At 35.7% G+C, this 21,670-nt stretch overlaps 1 protein-coding gene across 6 annotated transcripts in view; it reads right to left on the bottom strand.

Annotated features, from left to right (window-relative positions):
- Positions 1–21,670, bottom strand: part of STRN3 (striatin 3) — a 136,765-nt gene that overhangs the window by 33,004 nt on the left and 82,091 nt on the right. For 4 of the 6 annotated variants that reach the window (XM_032180184.2, XM_032180180.2, XM_058429901.1 and 1 more), the window contains exons 6-8: positions 10,991–11,120; positions 9,660–9,801; positions 3,715–3,825 (exon numbers count right to left, since the gene is read on the bottom strand). In XM_032180184.2, the coding sequence (XP_032036075.1) occupies positions 3,715–3,825; positions 9,660–9,801; positions 10,991–11,120 (383 nt within the window). The remainder of the gene's footprint in view (positions 1–3,714; positions 3,826–9,659; positions 9,802–10,990; positions 11,121–21,670) is intronic. The other 2 variants (XM_032180185.2, XM_032180183.2) reach the window with 1 other exon arrangement.

A 21,670-nucleotide genomic window follows, 5' to 3' on the forward strand; every position in this document is an offset into this window, starting at 1 on the left:
ATTCTTGCCATTTTTCTCTTTTCCTTCCAAAAAAAAAGAAAAGAAAAAGAAAAAAGACTGGATTACGTCTGCTGATTCCATATGGTAAAGTTAGCAAATAGTTTTCTTCCCTCTAAGAAGCTGCAGTGAAAAATCTGTAGAAGCTTATGCAAATTCAGTAGGTGTGACTTATTAACAAATTCTGGAATAAAGAAAAAAAATCAAGGTTGGTAAATGTATACAAATTTACATTTACATAGGCAGAATAAGTTCTGGTTCGATTACACAGTAGGGTGACTATAGCTAATGATAATGTATTCTATATTTCAAGATAGCTAGAAAAAAAGGATATGAGTGTTGTAACCACAAAGAAATGATGAATACGCTAACTACTCTGATTTTTATTATTCAATGTTTAAATGTATTAAAATGTCACACTGTGTCCCATAAATATTTATAATTATGTGTCATTTATAAGCAAAAATTTTTTTAAAGAAATCAAAAGGCTATACAGATAATGAATTATTCTAACTTGTACAAAGCTACATAAGGAGAACATCAGAATAATAATATGGACTAGATAATAAAAATTCTGAGAAATTTATGAATTACCTTTTCATGTAAAATTATTATCTTAGTATTAACATGATGAACTATTCGAATTAAGATTAGAAGTTTGTGATCCATAAACAGAAAAAAAAAAAGTTTTCATTTTCTTAAACTCTAATTTCACAGCAAGGATTCAGAGCCAACATTTTCACACTGAATTCTGTATTAAAGAGTGAAAAGTTTTTAATTTATAAACCTTCATAAAGGAAGTATAAAAAAGAAACATAATTTATTTCTGAATTCTCTTTCCTGAGACACTTTGCTAGAAACCTTATCCCTGTATCTGCTTACATTAGTAGCCTCAAAGACAGTAATATTTACAAAAATGTTTAAAAATTAGAAACAAATCTATAGGTTTAACTAATGGAAGCGCTAAGTTAAATCCACAAAAATTATATTTTAAATGACTATGAAACATTAAGAAATAATGAGTTAAATTACAACAATAATATTCTAGTTAAAATATTAAAAAGGAGGTTTTACGTATAAAGACTTTTAAGAAAAGATGGATGAATATGTGCCAAATAAATAGTCTCTGAGTGGTAGGATTGCAGGTGATTTTTAGTTTTTCTTTATATTCCTATATACGTCTTATATTATCTGAATAACAAGCATGTGTTATTTTTATGATTATATAAGCAAAATTCATTTTTTTGAAAAAATAGATATGAAATCAAAATTAAAGTGGAATGGGCTGAATAACAGAATACCTATCTAGATAGTAAGATGTTATTGAGACATGAAAGCCTTAAGTTATGAATTTGGGGTCTCCAAGTACTGATTCAATCAAAGAAGTCCACTTTCATCCATTTCATGTACTGAGTTCCTCTCTGTTGTTTAGAAAGAAAAAAAAACACAAATATATATAAAAGAATTATTTGTTGACATAAAATAATGTTTTCTATGATGGCAGTAGGCAAATTATAATATTGTGTGCACTAAGGTCCAATTAAAAAAAAACAAGGCCAAGCACGGTGGCTCATGCCTATAATCTTAACACTCTGAAAAGCTGAGGTGGAAGAATGGCCTGAGGCCAAGAGTTCGAGACCAGCTTGGACAATACAGAGAAACCCCATCTCTAAAAAAAATTTTTAAAAATAAAATATTAGCCAGGTGTGGTGGCACGTGCCTATAGTCCCAGCTACTCAGGAGGCTGAGGTGGGAGGATATCCTGAGGACAGGAGAATTTGAGGCTACAGTGAGCTATGATTTACACTACTGCACTCCAACATGGGTTCTAAAAAAATTAAATTTTGTTTAATTTAGTTTATCTGTTTCTAATATTTCTTAAACATACTTTTTTTAATTAAAAAAAAATTTTAAGAAAAGTTTAAAAGCAACAACTAAAAAAGACCTTGACTTACATCTTATTTGTAGACCTCAAAAAGATACAGGTCTAGTTATAGTCTATCAGAGGGGGAAAATGGGATACTTCTATTTTAAATTAGAAGCAACATTATCTAACATTTCAAAAGAAATCTTCAGCAGATTAAGTCAGTTTATGATACTATATATAAAATAAGCAATCCACTAGTAAAATAAGCTACTTTATTTCTTAAAAAAAAAAAAATTAAACCCTAGGCCAGGCGTAGTGGCTCACGCCTATAATCCCAGCACTTTGGGAGGCCAAGGCAGGCAGATCATGACAAAGTCAGCAGATTGAGACCATCCTGGCTAACGCAGTAAATCTCCATCTCTACTAAAAATACAAAAAATTAGCCAGGCATGGTGGCACGTGCCTATAGTCCCAGCTACTCAGGAGACTGAGGCTGGAGAATCGCTTGAACCCGGGAGGCAGAGGTTGCAGTGAGCTGAGATCGCACCGCTGCACTCCAGGCTGGGAGACAGAGCGAGACTCCATCAAAAAAAAAAAAAAAAAAAAAATTAAACCCTAAAATTCCAATGTCATTTTGTCTATTCTAATATAGTCAATCATGCAAATGTACTTTTATACTCAGCATGCTTGCATTATAGGTAAATGATGTTAGAACTAAACACAACCCAGCCCAGTATCAAATGTTTTTAAATACAATAAGCAGTTCACTATATAGTATTTTAATTCACATGCAATAACAAAAGCTATCATAAAGTTATAAAAGAAAATTGTGTAACAGGTGAAACTCCCAAAACTTCACTTATTAGCCTCCACAGTAAATGAAATCACTCAAAAAAGGTTTTACTGAAACTCGCACACGTTTCCATTACACCTACCATTTAATATATGAATGTATTTGTCACCAAAGAAACACAAAAGAATGTCTATATTGCTTTTGCCTTTTTCTCACACTATTTTCTCCTTTATATAGTCAAAATGTTAGACTAGCAGGGGTCACTGGCCAGTTCAAATGAGTCCCAAAAATAAGTTTCAAGTCTCTCTAGTTAATAGTCATAGATCTGAAGATATTTTTATGTGGCAACTTTTAAGTTTGCTTCACCAAATGGAAATAAATTGCTACTTTGAGAGAGGTACTATAGCGGATTTACATTTTAATAAGTAAATTGGTTAATATACAACATAGTGAAAAATACATCCAGGCACCGAGACACCCAGCAATGACTAAACAAACCCTACTGCCACCACTAACCTCCCACTTCTGGTTTCCTTCACCACAGTAGCCAAAAAGTACTACCCAAGAGATTCTTTTTGCTGCTGCTGTTGTTTGTAGTTGGATTAAGACCAGAAAGCAGAACCTATAGAAAGGGCTTTCCTACTCACTGTAGGTAAGGATTCCCAAACTAAGAAATGTAACCTGGATATGAGTTGTTTATAGCTATACTCTATGTATCAAAAATGGAGAAATTTATACTTTTCTCCCTTTTGAACAATTCTTTATTTTTTATTCCAATGCCAATATTCCAAACAATTTGGTAAAGTTTTTAAAGCTTAAAAACAATCCTCAAAATCTTTCCTTTACCCTTCCCATATATTTTAAATGATTTTCTACTTGATCAATAACACATCCTAAATTATATACAAATAAATTTCAATTATACAACAGACAAAGTTTAAAGTTAGTTGCCCCCTTTATGAAACAAAAAATTAAGTTACACAAAGAAACAGAATTGAAGAATTTTTTTCTCAATTATTGGTATACAAAAATTATAATAGTCAGAATCTGCACTTACTCTTCACCCCTTTCTTCCCCTTTCGTTCCTTCTTGTACTGTTCCTTCAGCTTACTTATTAGTCCCTGGTCTACATCCCAAACCTCAGCAGTTGGGGAGAGGTCATCTTTATCTACATGCAGCATATTATTAAAAGAAAAAAAATCAGCAGTTGGCAATGCAAGCTGTTGGCAGTAAACTGTTATAGCTTTACATAATCATAATAAAATGTACTAATAGCATATACTCAAAATACTTTAAAGGTGCAGTCTCAGTTCTGGTATTCACAACTCAAACTCTAAATGCCCATGTCATAAGTTTCTAAACATTTAATATCAACAGTTAAATAGTGCTTCATTTTCATGAACCACAAATTTGAAGGTTATCATTCATTCAATAGACTGACATTAGAAATCTAATGTTATAAAAATAGATCACTGCATCTTTATAAAAATGTTAATAAAAAATTATTCAGCCAGCATCATAAAAGCAAATGAATGAAATACATGCGAACTACTCGGAAAAGTGCAAGCTAGAAAGGTAAGTGCTGTTTCATTGATGAAAATATTCATGCACCTTCTGTCATACTGATTCTGCATGCACAGGATTAACTGTACTAATGGAGAGGCATTCTAGTCCAATATAATACATATAGTTCAAAAATATAATGTCTTGAATAATCCATACAAAGCATTCAGAGAGTCCCACCTCTGCCCCCACCCACCCAAATAGTTCAACATCTCATTACCTTCTTCCATTGGTCTACAACTAAGATTAGCAAAAAAAACAAAAAACAAAAAACAAAAAAACAAACTCAAATTCCACTGAAGAATTTTTTTAGAACTGATTTTTTTTAGGATAAAACTAGTGATAAACATGGAGAAGTGAAAACATACATTGCTGTACATCTGCTGAAGCTACGTCAGCTATTTTAGCTGAATAATAAATCAATATTTAACTAAATACTTGTGCCTGAGAAAAATTTACTCATAGTCAACTAGAGGAAAAACAGCACTAAAAAGAGGCAGCATAAAAATAAGTCTTTGAGAATTATTTTAAATATTGAGGATTTTTCCTTCGTGTGGTTTTAAAACAGCTCATAAGGAAGTTTAACACTCTGACTTGTTAAGTTTTTGATAACTCAGTATATTCTGGCTAACAAGTTTTGTAAGAGCCACCCTAGGCCTCACTGACTTAATCTATAGACATAAAAAGCCTTTCTCTTCCTTTATAGAGTGCTATATGCACCAAACTTAAGAAATTCTCATATTTGAATGGCACACAGAAATGCAAATATTTACTGTACCTTGAGTTTTTCCTGTTACAATTGTCATAATTTTTTCCCTGATGGTATGATCACAGGTGGTCAGTCAGTATGTGAAAAACTAAATCCTAAGTTTGAAATTAACTTGCTAACTTGAATCACTTGAAACTAGGTTACTCATGACTAAAACTTACACCTAAGATTATCTATCTGTCAAATCCACAAATTGTAATGCTGTTTGTAACACAGTTGTAAAGAGAAAATTCACTTTACTCAATTCGCATGTACTCAAATCATGAAGTTTCCTGAAAACTATGCTGCATCAGGAATCCTTCTGTAAACTTATTGAACATACCAAGAAAAACGGGATCTCAACAATCATTTGCACTCATCTTAATGAAGTTAATAATTCTTAATTTCAATTACTTAAAGCAAGACAAATTGATACATTATGAGCAAATATTTTTTAAACCTCACAGAGACCAAAAAAAAACCTTAAGTTGTATGAAGTTTATATAGGAAATTCGATAGAAAAATTTAGTAAGAGCCAAACAGTTTTCTAGAAGACCTGTGCAGAGAGAATAAAACTGTGAATAGCTCTAACTATAGTTGACGAAAAGAGTGGAGTGAAAATGCATAGGGAATAAAAAAAGGATAAGCTTAAGGAAAAAAATATTACTTGCAAGATAATCTCAAATCTAGAAAACAAAAGTAAATTTAGGCAGTGCAAAGAACAGGTTGGTGAATGCATATGTGCACAAACAACATCCTGAAACTTGCCTGGTAAGTAACAGCTGTTTGATATTGCTTATAAGAAATAGATAAGAGCAAAAGGGAAGAGGCAGCATAATCTTCTACATATTAATCCTGTTTTTAAAAAATCTAGGGGGAAAAAATACCAAGAAATGAGGTTGAATCATTTACAGTAACTTTTTTGTCTAAAAGAAAACACAAATATGCATAAGAAAGTTGACTCCTGACAGCTCAAACCCACAAAAACATGAAATTCTATCACGGTAATTCTGATTACCAAAGCAGATGAATTATACAAATCTATTAACTGTAGCATAAATCTGTAACTAACTTCATGCAAATACTCATACTTTATCCATTATACTTAAGAACAAACATTCAGGTGCTAATTGTATTTTGTAGTTCTATAAATCTCTACAGATCAAAGACACGAGACAATAAATGAACATTCTTAAAATACTTAAGTCTCCATGACAGAAAAAGCAAAATAGAACTGCCAACTATTGCTTTCGACAATGCGAAGAACTAAAAATTACTAATATTAAACTCAGACTATCTAATACAGATTACAGTGAAAAGAGCGTTAGCTTGCCAAAAGGCAGTGGTTTCATAAGATAAAAAAAATTCAAAGTCAGAGATAACAAAGTTAATTGTTGATTGCTAATATACAAAATAACAACCAGATTCTCTAATGTGAGTAAGGACTAGAGTATGTTTCATTAAGACAAGACTTACTTTTTTAAAAAATCAGTGCCTTTTACGCAATAATTTAAATCTGGGCTGGGCATCGTGGCTCACACCTGTAATCCCAGCACTTTGGGAGGCCATGGCGGGTGGATCACCTGAGGTCAGGAGTTCAAGACCAGCCTGGCCAACACGGTGAAACCCTGTCTCTATTAAAAATACAAAAATTGGCCGGGCGTGGTGGCACGCGCCTGTAATCCCAGCTACTCCGGAGGCTGAGGCAGGAGAATCGCTTGAATCCGGGAGGTGGAGGTTGCAGTGAGCTGAGATGGTTCCATTGCACTCCAGCCTGGGTAACAGAGTGAGACTCCGTCTCAAAAAAAAAGAAAAAAAAATCTGAAAGCTACCACTTTCCTATTTATAAATATATTCAAATTTTTAGCAAATGAATTCCATAAATATAAAGAGTGTTTGCATATTCATCCTCTTTGCTTTGGAAAAAATGACTATAACATCTTGTTGAGTAGAAATGATGAACTTTGGAAATACTGCATAAATCACCTGACAGTTTTCATGTCTTACCAAAAAAAAAAAAAAAAACTATTTGAACCATCTTGTATTTAAATGAGTTATTTTCCTTCATCAAGAACTTAAAATGTTTTAAAGATATTTCCGTCTTGTCTGGAAGCAGGAGAACTTTTCGATTACTTCCACTTACACAGGAGACACAGGCACTGTCAAATATTGATAGTAAAAAGCAAAGTATTGAGAGTTGTCTTAAAACTCTGCTCTACAATCAAAAGTCTTCAGACAGAAGGACCAATCAGTTGTACATAATATGGAAACTATTATCAAAGAAATAATGCCATTCCGTATAAATTAAATTTCTGAGTTTTTTTCTTTATCCTTTTGACTAAATTTCTAGCAACTTTAGGCTAAGGAAACAGGAATGAATATGTGTCAAGATTTAGCTAAAAACATATTTGATAAGTTATTTCGATCATTTTCTTTTTAATGAAAATAAGCTAAATGTGCATCATAGGGCTCTGGTTAAATAAAATTATGGCACATTATTGACAGAATGTTATCCAGCTATTTAAAACGATGCTGACTGGGCATGGTGGCTCATGCCTGCAATCCCAGCACTTTGGGAGGCCAAGGCAGGCAGACTGCTTGAGTCCACGAGTTCAAGACTAGCCTGAGCAACATGGCCAAATCCCGTCTCTACAAAAAAAAAAAAAATGCAAAAATTAGCCAGGTGTGGTCACACGCCTGTGGTCTCAGTTATTCAGCAGGCTGAGGTGGGAGGACCCCTTGAGCCTGGGAGGTGAAGGTCACAGAGAGCCAAGATTGCATCACGGCACCCCAGCCTGGGCAACAAAGCGAGACCCTGTTTCAAAAAAAAAACGATGCAGAAGAACCATGTATTAAGTGAAAAGTGTGCATTACAAATCAACATTTAGCAAAACCCTCTGTTAACCAAATAAGTAAATATATATACATATACTTATAAAAATATTTATCTTCGCATGTATTTGTAGGTTCTAAGTTTTTTAAAACATACTTGCATTACAAAATAATTATATAATTATAAAACAATCAGGAAAAAACAATACTTTTGAAATTACTGGAAAAAGATAAGGTATTTCCCACATTGAATGTCTGCACAGAGAAGATAAAAGTTAAATATTTTTACTGTTTCTCCTGAGCAATGCTGATTTTGAAGAAAGGCACCCTTCTAAACCACCATCATTTTCAAATAGTAAGTAGAAAAATGTAGTCTAGAAAGTAATTGTGGAGTTTTCGCATGTTTGAATTAATGTGTCTATTTCCACTTAGAAGAAGAAAGAAGTGAAAGTCTGAAAATAATGCTTGAGAATTATAATAAGAAAACTGGTGGCAAAATTCAAATCTTTTAAGTACTTGATTCATTTTTTATATCAAGATAGTCAATAAATGTATTACATATTAGGTTTTTTCTCTCTTGCTATTAGCAATACTTAGTTCAAACACATAAATGAGGCATCTTTTAAAATCCAAGTGTTTGCTATCAAAGTAGTTTTTTAAGAAATCTAGTGATTATTCCTCTTGCTTGTAATTAAGCAAAACTTTGATGTATTAAAATAACCTTCTCCAGGCCAGGTGCGGTGGTTCACGCCTGTAATCACAATACTGTGGGAGGCCAAGGCGGGCAGATCGCGAGGTCAAGAGATCGAGACCATCCTGGCCAACAAGGTAAAATCCCGCCTCTACTAAAAATACAAAAAGTAGCTGGGTGTGGTGATGCACGCCTGTAGTCCCAGCTACTTGGGAGGCCAAGGTAGAAGAATCACTTGAACACGGGAGGCGGAGGTTGCAGTGAGCCAAGATTGCACCACTGCATTGCAGCCTGGCAACAAAGCGAGACTCCGTCTCAAAAAATAATAATAATAATAACAATAATAATAATAACCTTCTCCAATAAAGCTCATTAAACACACTTTGTTCTACCTACCACACAACATGCTGATATTAAATGAGGATTGCATGAGTGTATTCACTAGGAAAAACATAAATGATGTCAGCTATTACCTTAAAATATTTTTTAAACTTATTTTACTTCCTAATGGGGTTTTTAACCATGTACAGATAGAGAATGGTTTTCTCTTAGTTATGGCTGAATTATTATTAGCACAATGTACCACTTCCAAAGTTTAGGCCCTAACATTTTGCACACTGAATATTACAGGCAATAAAGTTTAGTATCTTCATTAAATTGTGCTCAATATAGAGCTATAATTCAGGATGAGTAGCTTTAGTCTTTCTAATTACTAATTACTTTCTAATTACTAATTTCTAATTACTGACTAATTACTAGAATTAGTAATTAGTCACATAACACTATATGGACATACTGAGAGTTAAATCTTCCTAAATCTAGAATACCAAATTAAACAATGGGAATGTTTAAAACTGAATACGTACATTTTTAAAAATCTACTAAAGGGAAAGAAATTGGATTTCCAAATCAATTAAATGCTTCAACTTTAAATCCAGACAAATTCCAAAAATCAAAATCCACCAAAAGCCATATATATTAAACAGTTTAGTCACCAAATTTAAGTAAATTGGTACAAAATACCTTGATATTATTCAAAACCACTTCCCCTTGCTCTCAGTTTAACTGCCACCATACATTCATACACACATTCCACATATAATATTTAATAATAACCCATCATTAAGGGCTAGATTTCCTCCCACCCGGTATTTCTTTATCACCTTACCCCATTCTGTGCCATCCCCCGAACTCCGTGCTTCTCCAGCTCCTTCACCATCTTCAGCAGTCACTAAAAAATCAAATTCTTTCAGTGCTTCCTCAGTATCAGGATCATCAGTTAGGTCAGCAGCTAAACCTTCATTACCTATCTGTAAATAGAATATAAACCAAGAATTACTTTTATCCTAAATGGAAAAGGGATGCTTTAATATTATCACAAAACTACATTTACACACCCATTTTAAAATTACTTGGATCAAAAATTTTAGATTTCCCATGTAATTCACAAATCCCAAATTATACTTTAGATAAATGGTTCGACAGTGCTGTGCCAAGATTGATCTAAGTAATGTGGCACTAAAAATGGTTTAAGTGCTAATCATCAAGAACAGTTAACGTCTTAAATTACAGTACATTCACAGTTAGTCCTCCATTAAAGAACCAGTCACTTATTTGCATTCTGATGTTATCTTGAATTGACCTCATAAATGGGAAACTGCATGATTAGTCCGTCACTCATAGAGATAGGGCATAGTAACTAATTTAAATTCATAGCTGTGATAATTATAATAGTGCTTTACCTTCCAGAACAAAAAAATAAAAAGGATCAAAATCTCTATTCACCCAAATAGACTACTTTATACATATAGAATGTGTCAAAAAAGACTGAAAACTGATTTTGTAGACCAGAAACTTTTGTGGAACACTGTCATTTTTTTCTTACGTTACTGTAAAATCTCAAATACCAACAACTAAACCTACCCACTTTTTTCTATGGTTGAAATGCTGTACACTACTCTGGTAATCCACGAATGGACAATCAACTCTACTTTGGCTTCTATAGCGAGCCCCTCAAACCACTCAAATAGATAAACTGTTTCTTAGGTTATGAGCAAAAGTAAATTTTTATTATTCTTTACTAAAATACAAGAATGTTGAGACTTATTTATAATTCACAGATTACTCCCTCACCCAGGGTGGAAGTATTCCCATTGCAACTTCAGTTAATTTATCACTGGTGTGCTGTACATGAAGAGACAGACTTCAGCAGTGATTCTCAATTGTAGCAGAAGTGGAAAGGGCATCGCTTTAAAAAGGTTTCAAAATCAATGGACTAGTCCTATAAATACAGACCTTTTCTTGCCCACTTAGTGAATAATACAGCAAACAATTCCTACTCTATGTGTGTAACGCAAAAAGAGCTGACCACATAAAACTTTTAACCAATATGTAAAATAAAGATGATCAATCACTCCCAAGTAACTTAAGACATCTCAAAAATTCCTATTCCAACTACATGAATATATAGCTAATAAGAATATAAAATATAATTCCTACTTTGTGTTTATTCATCCGATGTTTGTCTTTTCCTTCTGGGATGCCTTCAATCATGTCATTTTCCTCATCTTCATCACTGTCATCAGCATTTTCTAAGAAATTGAACGTCTCAAGAACATCACCAGAGGACCTGCATGAAGGAAATAAGATGAATCCAACTATTCCAATGGTTGGTTCTAATATTTCTTTCTGGTTCCCATTTTAAATCAATTCTTAAAACTAGAGATTCGAATGACTACCTACTGTCTGAGGGCTTTATTCAAGAAAAGAAGTTTGAAAGATTTATGTTCTACAACTGAAATAAAAGTAATTATTCTCTGCTGACTTTCTCCAAAGTTCATTGTCCAAAATATTTTAGGTAATTACCGCAACAAAATAAAATCCTATAGTATTAGACACTCAAACACATATTATTAGTTCTCAAAATAAAGCCATCATAAGCAACTGAAACTTGGCATTTCTTATAACTACAACCTCTTACAGTTTGGTCTAAATGTTTGAGGACTAAAACAGTAAATACCAAAGTTTATCAGGCGGGGCCAGGGACAGTGCTTCATGCCTGTAATCCCAGCACTTTGGGAGGTGAAGGGGGGAAGATCGCTTGAGCCTAGAGAGTTCAACACCACCCTGGGCAATATAGTGAAACCCATCTTCAAAAAAAAAAATTACCGAGTCAGTTGTACAAGCTTCTTCCAACCTTTGCAGGTAGAACTGATCACTCCCTTAAGAATCTTCAGGCCAGGCATGTGGCTCATGCCTGTAATCCCAGCACTTTGGGAGGCCGAGGTGGGCAGATCACGAGGTCAGGAGATGGAGACTATCCTGGCCAACATACTGAAACCCCGTCTCTACTAGAAATACAAAAATTTGCCTAGCATGGTGGCGTGTGCCTGTAGTCTCAGCTAATCAGGAGGTTGAGGCAGAAGAATCGCTTGAACCCAGGAGGCAGAGGTTGCAGTGAGCCAAGATCACACTACTGCACTGTAGCCTGGGTGACAAGAGTGAGACCCTGTCTCAAAAAAAAAAAAAAAAAAAATTACCTGGGTATGGTGTTGTTTGCCTATAGTCTCAGCTACTCAGGAGGCTGAGAGAGGAGGATTGTTTGAACCCAGGAGGTTGAGGCTGCAGTGAGCTATGACTGCATTCCAGCCTGGGTGACAGAGCAAGACCCAGTCTCAAAATGAAAACAAAAAAAACTTAAAAATAATTTATCAAGCAGCCCAGATTTACAGTAAATCAGATATAAAACATCCCAATCCATTTCATAGACTGTCTTAGCTAGAAAAAATAACTCAAAATCTATTAAATAAATACTTTTAAGTCTTGCAGAATCACTTATTTAACAGGTAATAGGGACAATATATTTTATCCACTTAACTAAATCTTTTAACTAATTTGAGTTTCTCTATGCACACACAAAAAAAGGTTTTCATATAGTTGTTTAAATGTCTAACAATAAAGGCAGCAACAAAACAGTAGAAAATTCAGCTGAACAAAGACTTCCACCATGAAAATTCTCTGCTCTGCCACTAAGTAGCTGCTTGAATTTGGCCAAACCATTTAAATCTTTTGGCCTCAATTTCTTTACCTGTAAATTGTGGGGGCTGAATTAGATTATCTCAAATGTCTTTAAATGTCTTTACTAAGAGTGCATGGTAACAGAAAGAAAACTAATATAAAACTCAGGGAGGGTTTTTGCCCCCCTCTCTGATTGGTTCCCTCCATTAGTCCAAATTAAGCATGTAATACAATTCAGATTATAGTCGCCCCTTGGTTTCCATGAGGCATTGGCTCTAGGATACATACCTCCCTATCATGCTGAAGTCCCTATGCACATTCTCCCTGTAGTATACTTTCAATCATCTCTAGATTATTTATAATACCTAATACAATGTAAATACTACGTAAATAGGTGTCACACTGTGTTTTTAAATTTGTATTATTTTATTTTTTAATTGTCGTTTTTTTTCAATGTGGTATTTTCAATCCATAGATGAAGAACCTACAGATAGAAAGGGTTGACTATATTTTTAAAATAGCATTAACAAAGAGTTTTAATAGGTTGTACTATATCCCACCCAATCCAGCAGACTGTTTAAAGGAACTGTATAATGACTGAATGTAGGAGATGGTTTCTTCAAATGCAAATTAGTAAAAACAACAACAAATCTACCAGAACAAAATATACTTTCAGCTCAAAATTTACAATGTAACTTAATATTTGGAGATTAAATGAAAGGCAATGAATGCATTTGATAAAAGTAGCATATCAATGATACAATAATTTAAAAGAATTTTTTTTAAAGATATATTTGTTTTGAACTTTGAAAAATTAAGTACTGCTGCTCCTTGGATAGAAATTTCTATCTCTAAAGGAAGAGTGCCTCCTGTTTCCAGGTTTTAAAACTGTATTTAATCACAGCAATACATGTGCATGGCTTTAAAAGTCAAATGGAACACAACGCATAAAAGAAAGAATTGGTGAATCAGATTTCACCAAAATTATTAACATTCGCTCTTTGAAAGACACCAAGAGAATGTAAAGAAAAGCCTATAAATTGTGAGAAAATATTTGCAAGTTATATTTCATGAAAAACTTGTGTCAAGGGTATATAAAGAACACTTAAACCTTAACAGTAACAAAACAATAAAAAATGGGGAAATATTTCAAATAGACATTGCATCATAATGATAGGTGGAATGCAAATAAGCATATGAACAGATGCTCAACATCATTAGTCTTTAGGAAAATGAAAATTAAAGGATCATAGACTGTGAAAGGTCTCAGGTTTTTCCCTGCCTTCATGCTAATAACCTAGCCTATTACTGTTTCATGGATCCTGAAATAAGTCATAAAATTGAATCAGAGACAAGAATTCTCCTCAGGAGCACAGGAAGTAATAGGATCATGTTTGCTGAATTTCCTTTGCCCAAGTCCCACAAGGGTGGCAAGGAGGTAATCAGGTAGATGTTACACTTACAGTTCATTGAATCATAGCGGAGGAACTCTGAGCTTAGGGAACTTGAATCATTTATACTGAACAGTAAGCATGACTTCCCAGAAGACTGTCTCTATCTTACAAGGTTGTTTGTTATATAAATATCCTTAAATAGATAGTCCAGAATAAAAGGGCAATATGTGTCTCTGCTCACAGGATGTTTAGAAACATGACAGATCAGTGGAGAATTGTCTCTAAAAAAACAAACATGAGGTAGGGTCACAAACTTATAAGAATGACTAAAATTAAGGAACGCAGTCTGGAGTGGAGTTGATGAAGAGTAGAAAAAGATTAGAAGAGTTGCTGAACTGAGGAACGAAATAAGTAATCAGCCAGTGAAGAAAAAGAAAACGTTTGTCAGGCAACTTTTAGGGCTCTACTGAAGTTAGCTAAGAATAATTTGGGGATCATGAGTATCGTCAATCTTTTGTTCTTGCTGCTGTTGTTGCAGTTGCTAAAATGAAGTTCTGCTTCCTAGGAAATACTTAGGAGAAAAAAAGCCAAATAGTTCTAAATAAATTGACAAGGCATACAATGAGTAACAAGAGAGTCCCCTGCCCCATCCTTCTCTATCTTTGATTCCTACACACTAGGAACAACCATTTTTCAACTTATTTTTAAAGAAGCTTCCTTTATTATTTACCCTATTTTTTCTAAATAACATGCTCAGATTGCTATTTCTTGCTAAAAATATAGTTCCCTTACAGTCTCCATCCCACATCCACACTTCCTCCCATAACAGTAATATAGTTACATCAGCTTACTTTTGGCTATATTAATATTCCATGGTTACATTATAAGTACATATTAGTATGTCCATGTAAATCACATTACAATGACTCTACTTCCTTTCTTTTATATATAGTTTTCCTGAAATAACTGCCTAGTGTGTTTTTTTTTAATTGCCTGGTTTTCCAAGGATGTTACCACTATTCTCCTCTGAAATTTTCCAGCAGAATTGTACATCTCCTTTCAAAATCCTCAAACACATAAAGCAATGTATTAATTTCATATTTTCTAAGAAACGTTCCTTCCAGTATTCTGTCCTCCTTCCATTCTACTCTGGCTAATGTCCAGGCCCACTGCACAACTGTTTCCTGAAATTTCCTTTGCCTCTCTTTATTAGATATCTTTTTTCTTGGATCCTACACTTTCTTCCTTCTTGACTTAGTCTCTCAGAATTCTGAGAAACATCTCCAATAGCTTCCTGAGAAAAAATGAAGGGTAAATTTGAGGCTTTCATATCTAAATGTCTCTTTATGCTATTAATACTTTCACAAACAATACAGTACTTGGCTCAGTATACAAATCTAAATGGAACCCACTTTCCCTCAGAATCTTTAAGGCACTGCTCTCCTATATTCTAGCTTTGAAAGTTAATTTAATAATGCCTGATTCCTAGTCTTTTCAATGTAGTCTAATTTTTCTATCTGGAAGATTTTAGAATTTCCTCTTAATTTTTAGTGTTCATGATTATGGCCGCTGTATGGATCTTTTTTCATTGATTTTATAGAGTACCTGGAAAGAATCCTTTCAATCTGGAAACAAACATCCCTGGAAATACATTCTGAAAATATATTCCAGAGAGTTTTCTTGTATTACTGTTTTAATCAAGTTTTCAACACTTGATTTGTTTTCTCTTTTTGAAACTCCTATTCCGACACTGACCCTCTCAACTTGATCTTTGAATTTTCCTTTTTGGTCCTAACTGGTGTGTACCATCTACATGGGTGCCGTGGTCTGAATGTTTGTGTCCCTCAGCAAAATTCCTATTTTGAAACCTAATCCCCAATATGATGGTATTAAGAGGTGGGCCATTGGCAGGTGGCTAGGTCATGAGGACAGTCCTCATGAATAGGATTAGTACCCTTATAAAAGAGGCCCAGTGGGAAGTCAGCAGTCTGCAACCCAGAAAAAGGTCTTCACCAGAACCCAACCACGCTGACACATTGATCTTAGACTTCCCAACCTCCTGAGCTGTGAGAAATAAATTTCTATTGTTCATAAGCTACTCAGTCTGTGGCATTTTGTTACAGCAGTCCAGAAGGACTAAGAATATGGCTATCTCTTGTCAAGCTGCTAACTTAACTTCTGCATGATAGGACACAGGCCCAGCCATTTCACTGACATATCCCAATTTTCAGTACCATTAGGCCTTTCCTATTAATGTGATTCAATTTCAATATCTTGCTTGTAAGGGATAAAAGCTGCCAACATACTGGAAGTCACACAGTAGGAGAAAACGGGAGATCTCAATGCTCAGCTGGAGACTTTCACGCAACCCTGCTGTTTTCATTTTATACAATAACCCCATCTTTCAGCTGTTTTATTTCTTAAGAAAACAGAAATCACTGGTGGAAAATACACTACCATTCTTTGGAGTAGGGGAGGGGTGGTGTTAAACCAGCTTCACAAGATGAAAGAGAGGATTCAACATTGTGCTTCTTAAACTTTTTTTTTTCCCCCAAGATGGAGTTTCCCTTTGTCGCCCAGGCTGGAACAGTGGCACGATCTCGGCTCACTGCAACCTCTGCCTACCAGGTTCAAGCAATTCTCGCGCCTCAGCCTTCCTAGTAGCTGGGATTACAGGTGCCTGCCACCATGTCCAGCTAATTTTTGTACTTTTAGTAGAGATGGAGTTTCACCATGTTGGCTGGTCTGGTCCCAAACTCCTGATCTCAAGTGATCTGCCCACCTCAGCCTCCCAACGTATTGGGATTACAGGCGTGGGCCACCATGCCCAGCCTGTGCTTCTTAAATAAACTTTAAACCAATTCTCTATTCATACCCCTATTTAAACCTCACTGAATACCGGTAATTCCTTAGCCTTTGTGGCTTTACTGGAATTCTGTGACTTGAACTGGCTTGTTCCTTTTCTTCATCCTATCACTTTCAAATGCACTTATGTTTAATAAGCTTTCTCAGGGTCACTCAGTCAGTTGCCATTCCTCTATTTTCTTTCTGGATTCCAAATCGTTAAATTCTGCATATCTCACGGACAGTATACTCTCTCATTCTTTCTGTATGTCGTTGTTGTTCTTTTGTGTTAATGCATCTTAAGCCCTTCACTGTTCTTTAGCAAAATTTCTGAAAGGCACACAAGTAAAATGTGACTTTAACCTACCATATTTAAAATGGAAGTCTCCATCTGTGGATAATTTTTCTCTTTGCCAACTATTTATTTACTACCCTCTCTCATTCTAAAAAGACAACAGAATCTTAAAAATGAATATATCCAGATGAAAGGGAAAACAAAATGAAGCCAAAGGTAAGGCTGCTAAGTAAAAGACTAAATGTGTCAATACATTTTCTAGAGGAGGCCCACAAATTTGGCCCTGAGATTCCAAACAGGGTTAAAAAAAAAAGAGGTGGGCAGGGAGCAACAACTGGAGGTTCAAAGGTAAGTAAGACCAATTATTAAGAAACAGTGCAACTTTTCCCAGTTATAAGATCTAAGAGAACTTTCCCAATGAGTCCTCATAAAGTAGATGCTTTGTGATATGATGCACCATACAACCACAACCATACCCTACCATAAATCAAGAAATACAATAGTGCCACTCACTTGGTAGTATCTAATAAACACTAGTCTTGGTGGGGGTCACATTTCAACTAGATACACAATATTTCCTAATAGCTAACAATTACATAACACTTACTGTGTGTCAGGCATTGTTCTAAATGCTTTACATTAATTCATTCCTTCCTCACATCAATCCTATGATCGTCATTTTACAAATAAGGAAAGTAATGTTCCTTGTCCAAAGTGACGGCTAGTAACCGGTGGTTAAGTTAGGATTCAAATCCATTCTGTCTTCAGAATTCATATTCTTAACAATTAGGCATACTGCCTCTAAAATACGAATCTAAAATTTACCATCCTCTACTTTTGGACATTAAGACTGCTTCTAATTTTTTTCCTATTATAAATAAGAATGTAATAAACATCATTTTGCTGAAATCTTGATCCACATGTTATATCATTTTCTTATTCCTAGGGGTTTTCAAATGGCCCTAATAATGGCTCAACCATAACACGCCTACATTAGCACAGAATCAGAAAATGTCAGTGTACTGCATTAAGAAGAAAGCCTCGATTAAAACAACTATTTCTGGCCAGGCGCAGTGGCTCATGCCTGTAATCTTAGCACTTTAGGAGGCTGAGGTAGGAGGCTGCTTGAGGCAGGAGGGTTGCTTGAGTCCAGGAGTTCAAGATCAGCCTGGGGAACATAATGAGGTCCTGTCTCTACAAAAACTTAAAGAATCAGCCAGGTGTGGTGGCGTGTGGCTATAGTCCCAGCTACTCTGGAGGCTGAAGTGGGAGGACTGCTTGAACCTGGGAAGTTGTGGCTACAGTGAGCTGTGATTGTGCCACTGCACTCCAGCCTGGGCAACAGGGCAAGACACCATTCAAAACAACACTAAACAAATAAACAACTATTACCTACATGTCCATCAACAGGTAAAGAAATAAAGAAAATGTAGTATATGCATACATTGGAATATTGTTGGTTATGAAAAGAAGGAAATCCTGTCATATATGACAACAAGAATGAACCATGAGGACATTATGCTAAGTAAAATAAGCTAATCAGAGAAGGACAAATATTGCATGAGTCCAATCATAAGGTACTTAAAGTAGTCAAACCCAGAAACACAAAGTAGAATAGTGGTTGCCAGGGGCCGGAGCGGGGAGGAAATGGGGAGCTGCTGTTCAAAAGTTATTGTTTCCAGTCATACCAGATGAAAAAGTTCCAGAGAGCTGGAACTTTGGGCTTCTGTTAACAATACTGCACACTTTAAAGTTTGTTGAGAAGGCAGATCTCATGTTGTGTTTAACATACACGCACGCACACACACTCCAAAAAACTATCAAAATCTTAATTTTGCAAAGGCAAGAAGCTTTACAAGGAGAAGATACAGCTTATCAAGATCTTTGTAAGATGATACTAAGAGTGAGGGGGAAAAAAAAACTAAAGGATCTTTGATTCAGATTCAGAGTCAGACGTGGTATGGCAAACCTGTATTGCTGTAAAATATTTATAAATTCTATGAACTACGTGAGTGACCAGTTTGGCTAAAAATACTTGATAATATTTCTGCTTTTTCTCTTATGCTACAAAACACTCTATGCTTCCTGAAATCACAGTATAGAAAATAAGGGCTCTATTTGATGTCAAACTGACTTTAATAGTCATTTCTCAGAAATAAAAACTCTAGGCCGGGTGCGGTGGCTCACGCCTGTAATCCCAGCACTTTGGAAGGCCGAGGAGGGCAGATCACGAGGTCAGGAGATTGCGACCATCCTGGCTAACACGGCGAAAACCCGTCTCTACTAAAAATAGAAAAAATTAGCCAGGCGTGGTGGCGGGCGCCTGTAGTCCTAGCTACTCGGGAGGCTGAGGCAGGAGAATGGCGTGAACCCGGGAGGCAGAGCTTGCAATGAGCTGAGATCGCGCCACTGCACTCCAGCCTGGGCGACAGAGCTAGACTCCATCTCAAAAAAAAAAAAAAAAAAAAGAAAGAAAGAAAAACTCTAAATTAAAGGCTTATGTTAATTTAAACCTTACAGAAAAAACACATACACATATATGTATATGTGTGTATATACATACCTATATACACACACACACACACACATACATATACTTTTTTTTGAGATGGAGTCTCGCTGTGTCGCTCAGGCCGGAGTGCAATGGCATGATCTCAGCTCACTGAAACCTTTGCCTCCTGGTTCAAGCGCTCCTCCCACCTCAGCCTCCCAAGTAGCGGGGATTACAAGTGTGCGCCCAGCTAATTTTTGTATTTTTAGGAGAGATGGGGTTTCACCATGTTGGTCAACAGGCTGGTCTCGAATTCCTGATCTCAAGTGATCCACCCGCCTCAGCCTCCCAAAGTGCTAGGATTACAGACATGAACTACTGTGCCCAGTAGACCAGAATATATTTTAGATAACTGCACAATATCATAAAATACATCTAGGGTATAAAATAATGTTTATAAACTATATACATTATTTATTTATTAAGCTCTAAATGATCTTAATGAACTCATCTGGTTTTTTCCCCATTTTCTTTGTCTTTCTAACCTATGTTACTCAGGGTAACGCCTCATGGTAAAAATGCTTAACTCCTTGTATTTATCAATTCTGTATTAATCAAAAGTATATCTGCCAGACAATAACAAGTGTTGATGAGGATGTGGAGAAATCAGAATCCTTTTAGTACCGCTGGTGGGGAGGTAAAACAGTGCAACTACCTTGGAAAAGAGTTTGGCAGGTTCTCAATCTTCTTCTTTAGTCCAAAACTTGGAACCAACCCACATACCCATCACCTGTATAAGAAACACACAATGAAGGCCGGATGTGGTGGCTGATGCCTGTAATCCCAGCACTTTGGAAGGCCAATGAGGGCGGACTGCTTGAGCCCAGGAGTTCAAGACCTGGGCAATATGGCAAAACCTTGTCTCTACAAAAATTAGCCAGGCATGGTGTTGTGAACCTGTGGTCCCAGCTACTCGGGAGGCTGAGGTGGGAGGATAACCTGAGCCCAGGGAGGTCGAGGCTTCAGTGAGCCGTGATCACGCCACTGTACTCCAGCCTGGGCAATGGAGTAAGACCCTGTCTCAAAAATAGTAACAATAATAATAAAATAAAAAAGAAACACATAAACCAAATGTAGTATATCCACAATGGAGTATTATTTGGAAATAAGAAGGAATGAAGTGCTGATGCATGCTATAACACGGATAAACCTTGAAAATATGCTAAGTGAAAGAAGCCACTCACAGAAGACTGCTTATATGAAATATCCAGAATATACAAATCTACAGAGACAGACAGTAGATTAGTGGTAGCCCAGGGTTGGCAGACAGGGAGAAATGGAGAGCGGCCACCTAATGGGTATGGGGTTTCTTTTAGGGGTGATGAAAATGTTCTAAACTTAGATTGTAGTGATAGCTGAACAATTCTGTAAGTATTCTAAAAACTATTAAATCATATTTTTTAATGGGTAAATTTTATGATACGTAAATTCTATTTCAATAAACATTTTTATCTGGTAGCTTTCTGAATCCAAACACAATGCAAAGCCTTGTTTCTTTCACACTAGTGTCTAAATAACCATTGCTCGTTCTATAGAGAGTAGCATTATAATTTGTTGAAAATACTCTAGCAAAAATTTTAAAATAAGGATGTTAAAATAGCTCTGAACTACATGAAATCAGTCTCAAATCTGATTCTGCACCTACGGTGGCTCATGCCTGTAATCCCAGCACTTTTGGAGGCTGAGGCGGGCAGACTGCTTAATGCCAAGAGTTTGAGACCAGCCTGGGCAACAGAGCAAGAACCCGTCTGCACAAAAAAATTTAAAAAATTAGCTGGGCATAGTGGCACATGCCTGGAATCTGAGCAACTCAGGAGGCTGAGGTGGGAGGATCACTTGAGCATGGGAGTCAGAGGCTGCAATGAGCCAACAGCACACCAGTGCACTCCAGCCTGGGCAATGAAGCCAGACTCCGACTCAAAAAACAAACAAACACCAACTTAACATAGATAAATTTTAGAAGCCATTAAATAGAAAATTTAGAAGATTTATTTGCCCATGGTACCATGGAGTGGGGTGGGAGGTGGCTAGGTCTTTAACGCTGAACTCAATCTGCTTTAAAAATTGTTAATAGCAGT

Source organism: Hylobates moloch, unplaced genomic scaffold (assembly GCF_009828535.3).
Source record: "Hylobates moloch isolate HMO894 unplaced genomic scaffold, HMol_V3 SCAFFOLD_16, whole genome shotgun sequence".
In the NCBI taxonomy this organism is placed as follows: Eukaryota; Metazoa; Chordata; class Mammalia; order Primates; family Hylobatidae; genus Hylobates; species Hylobates moloch.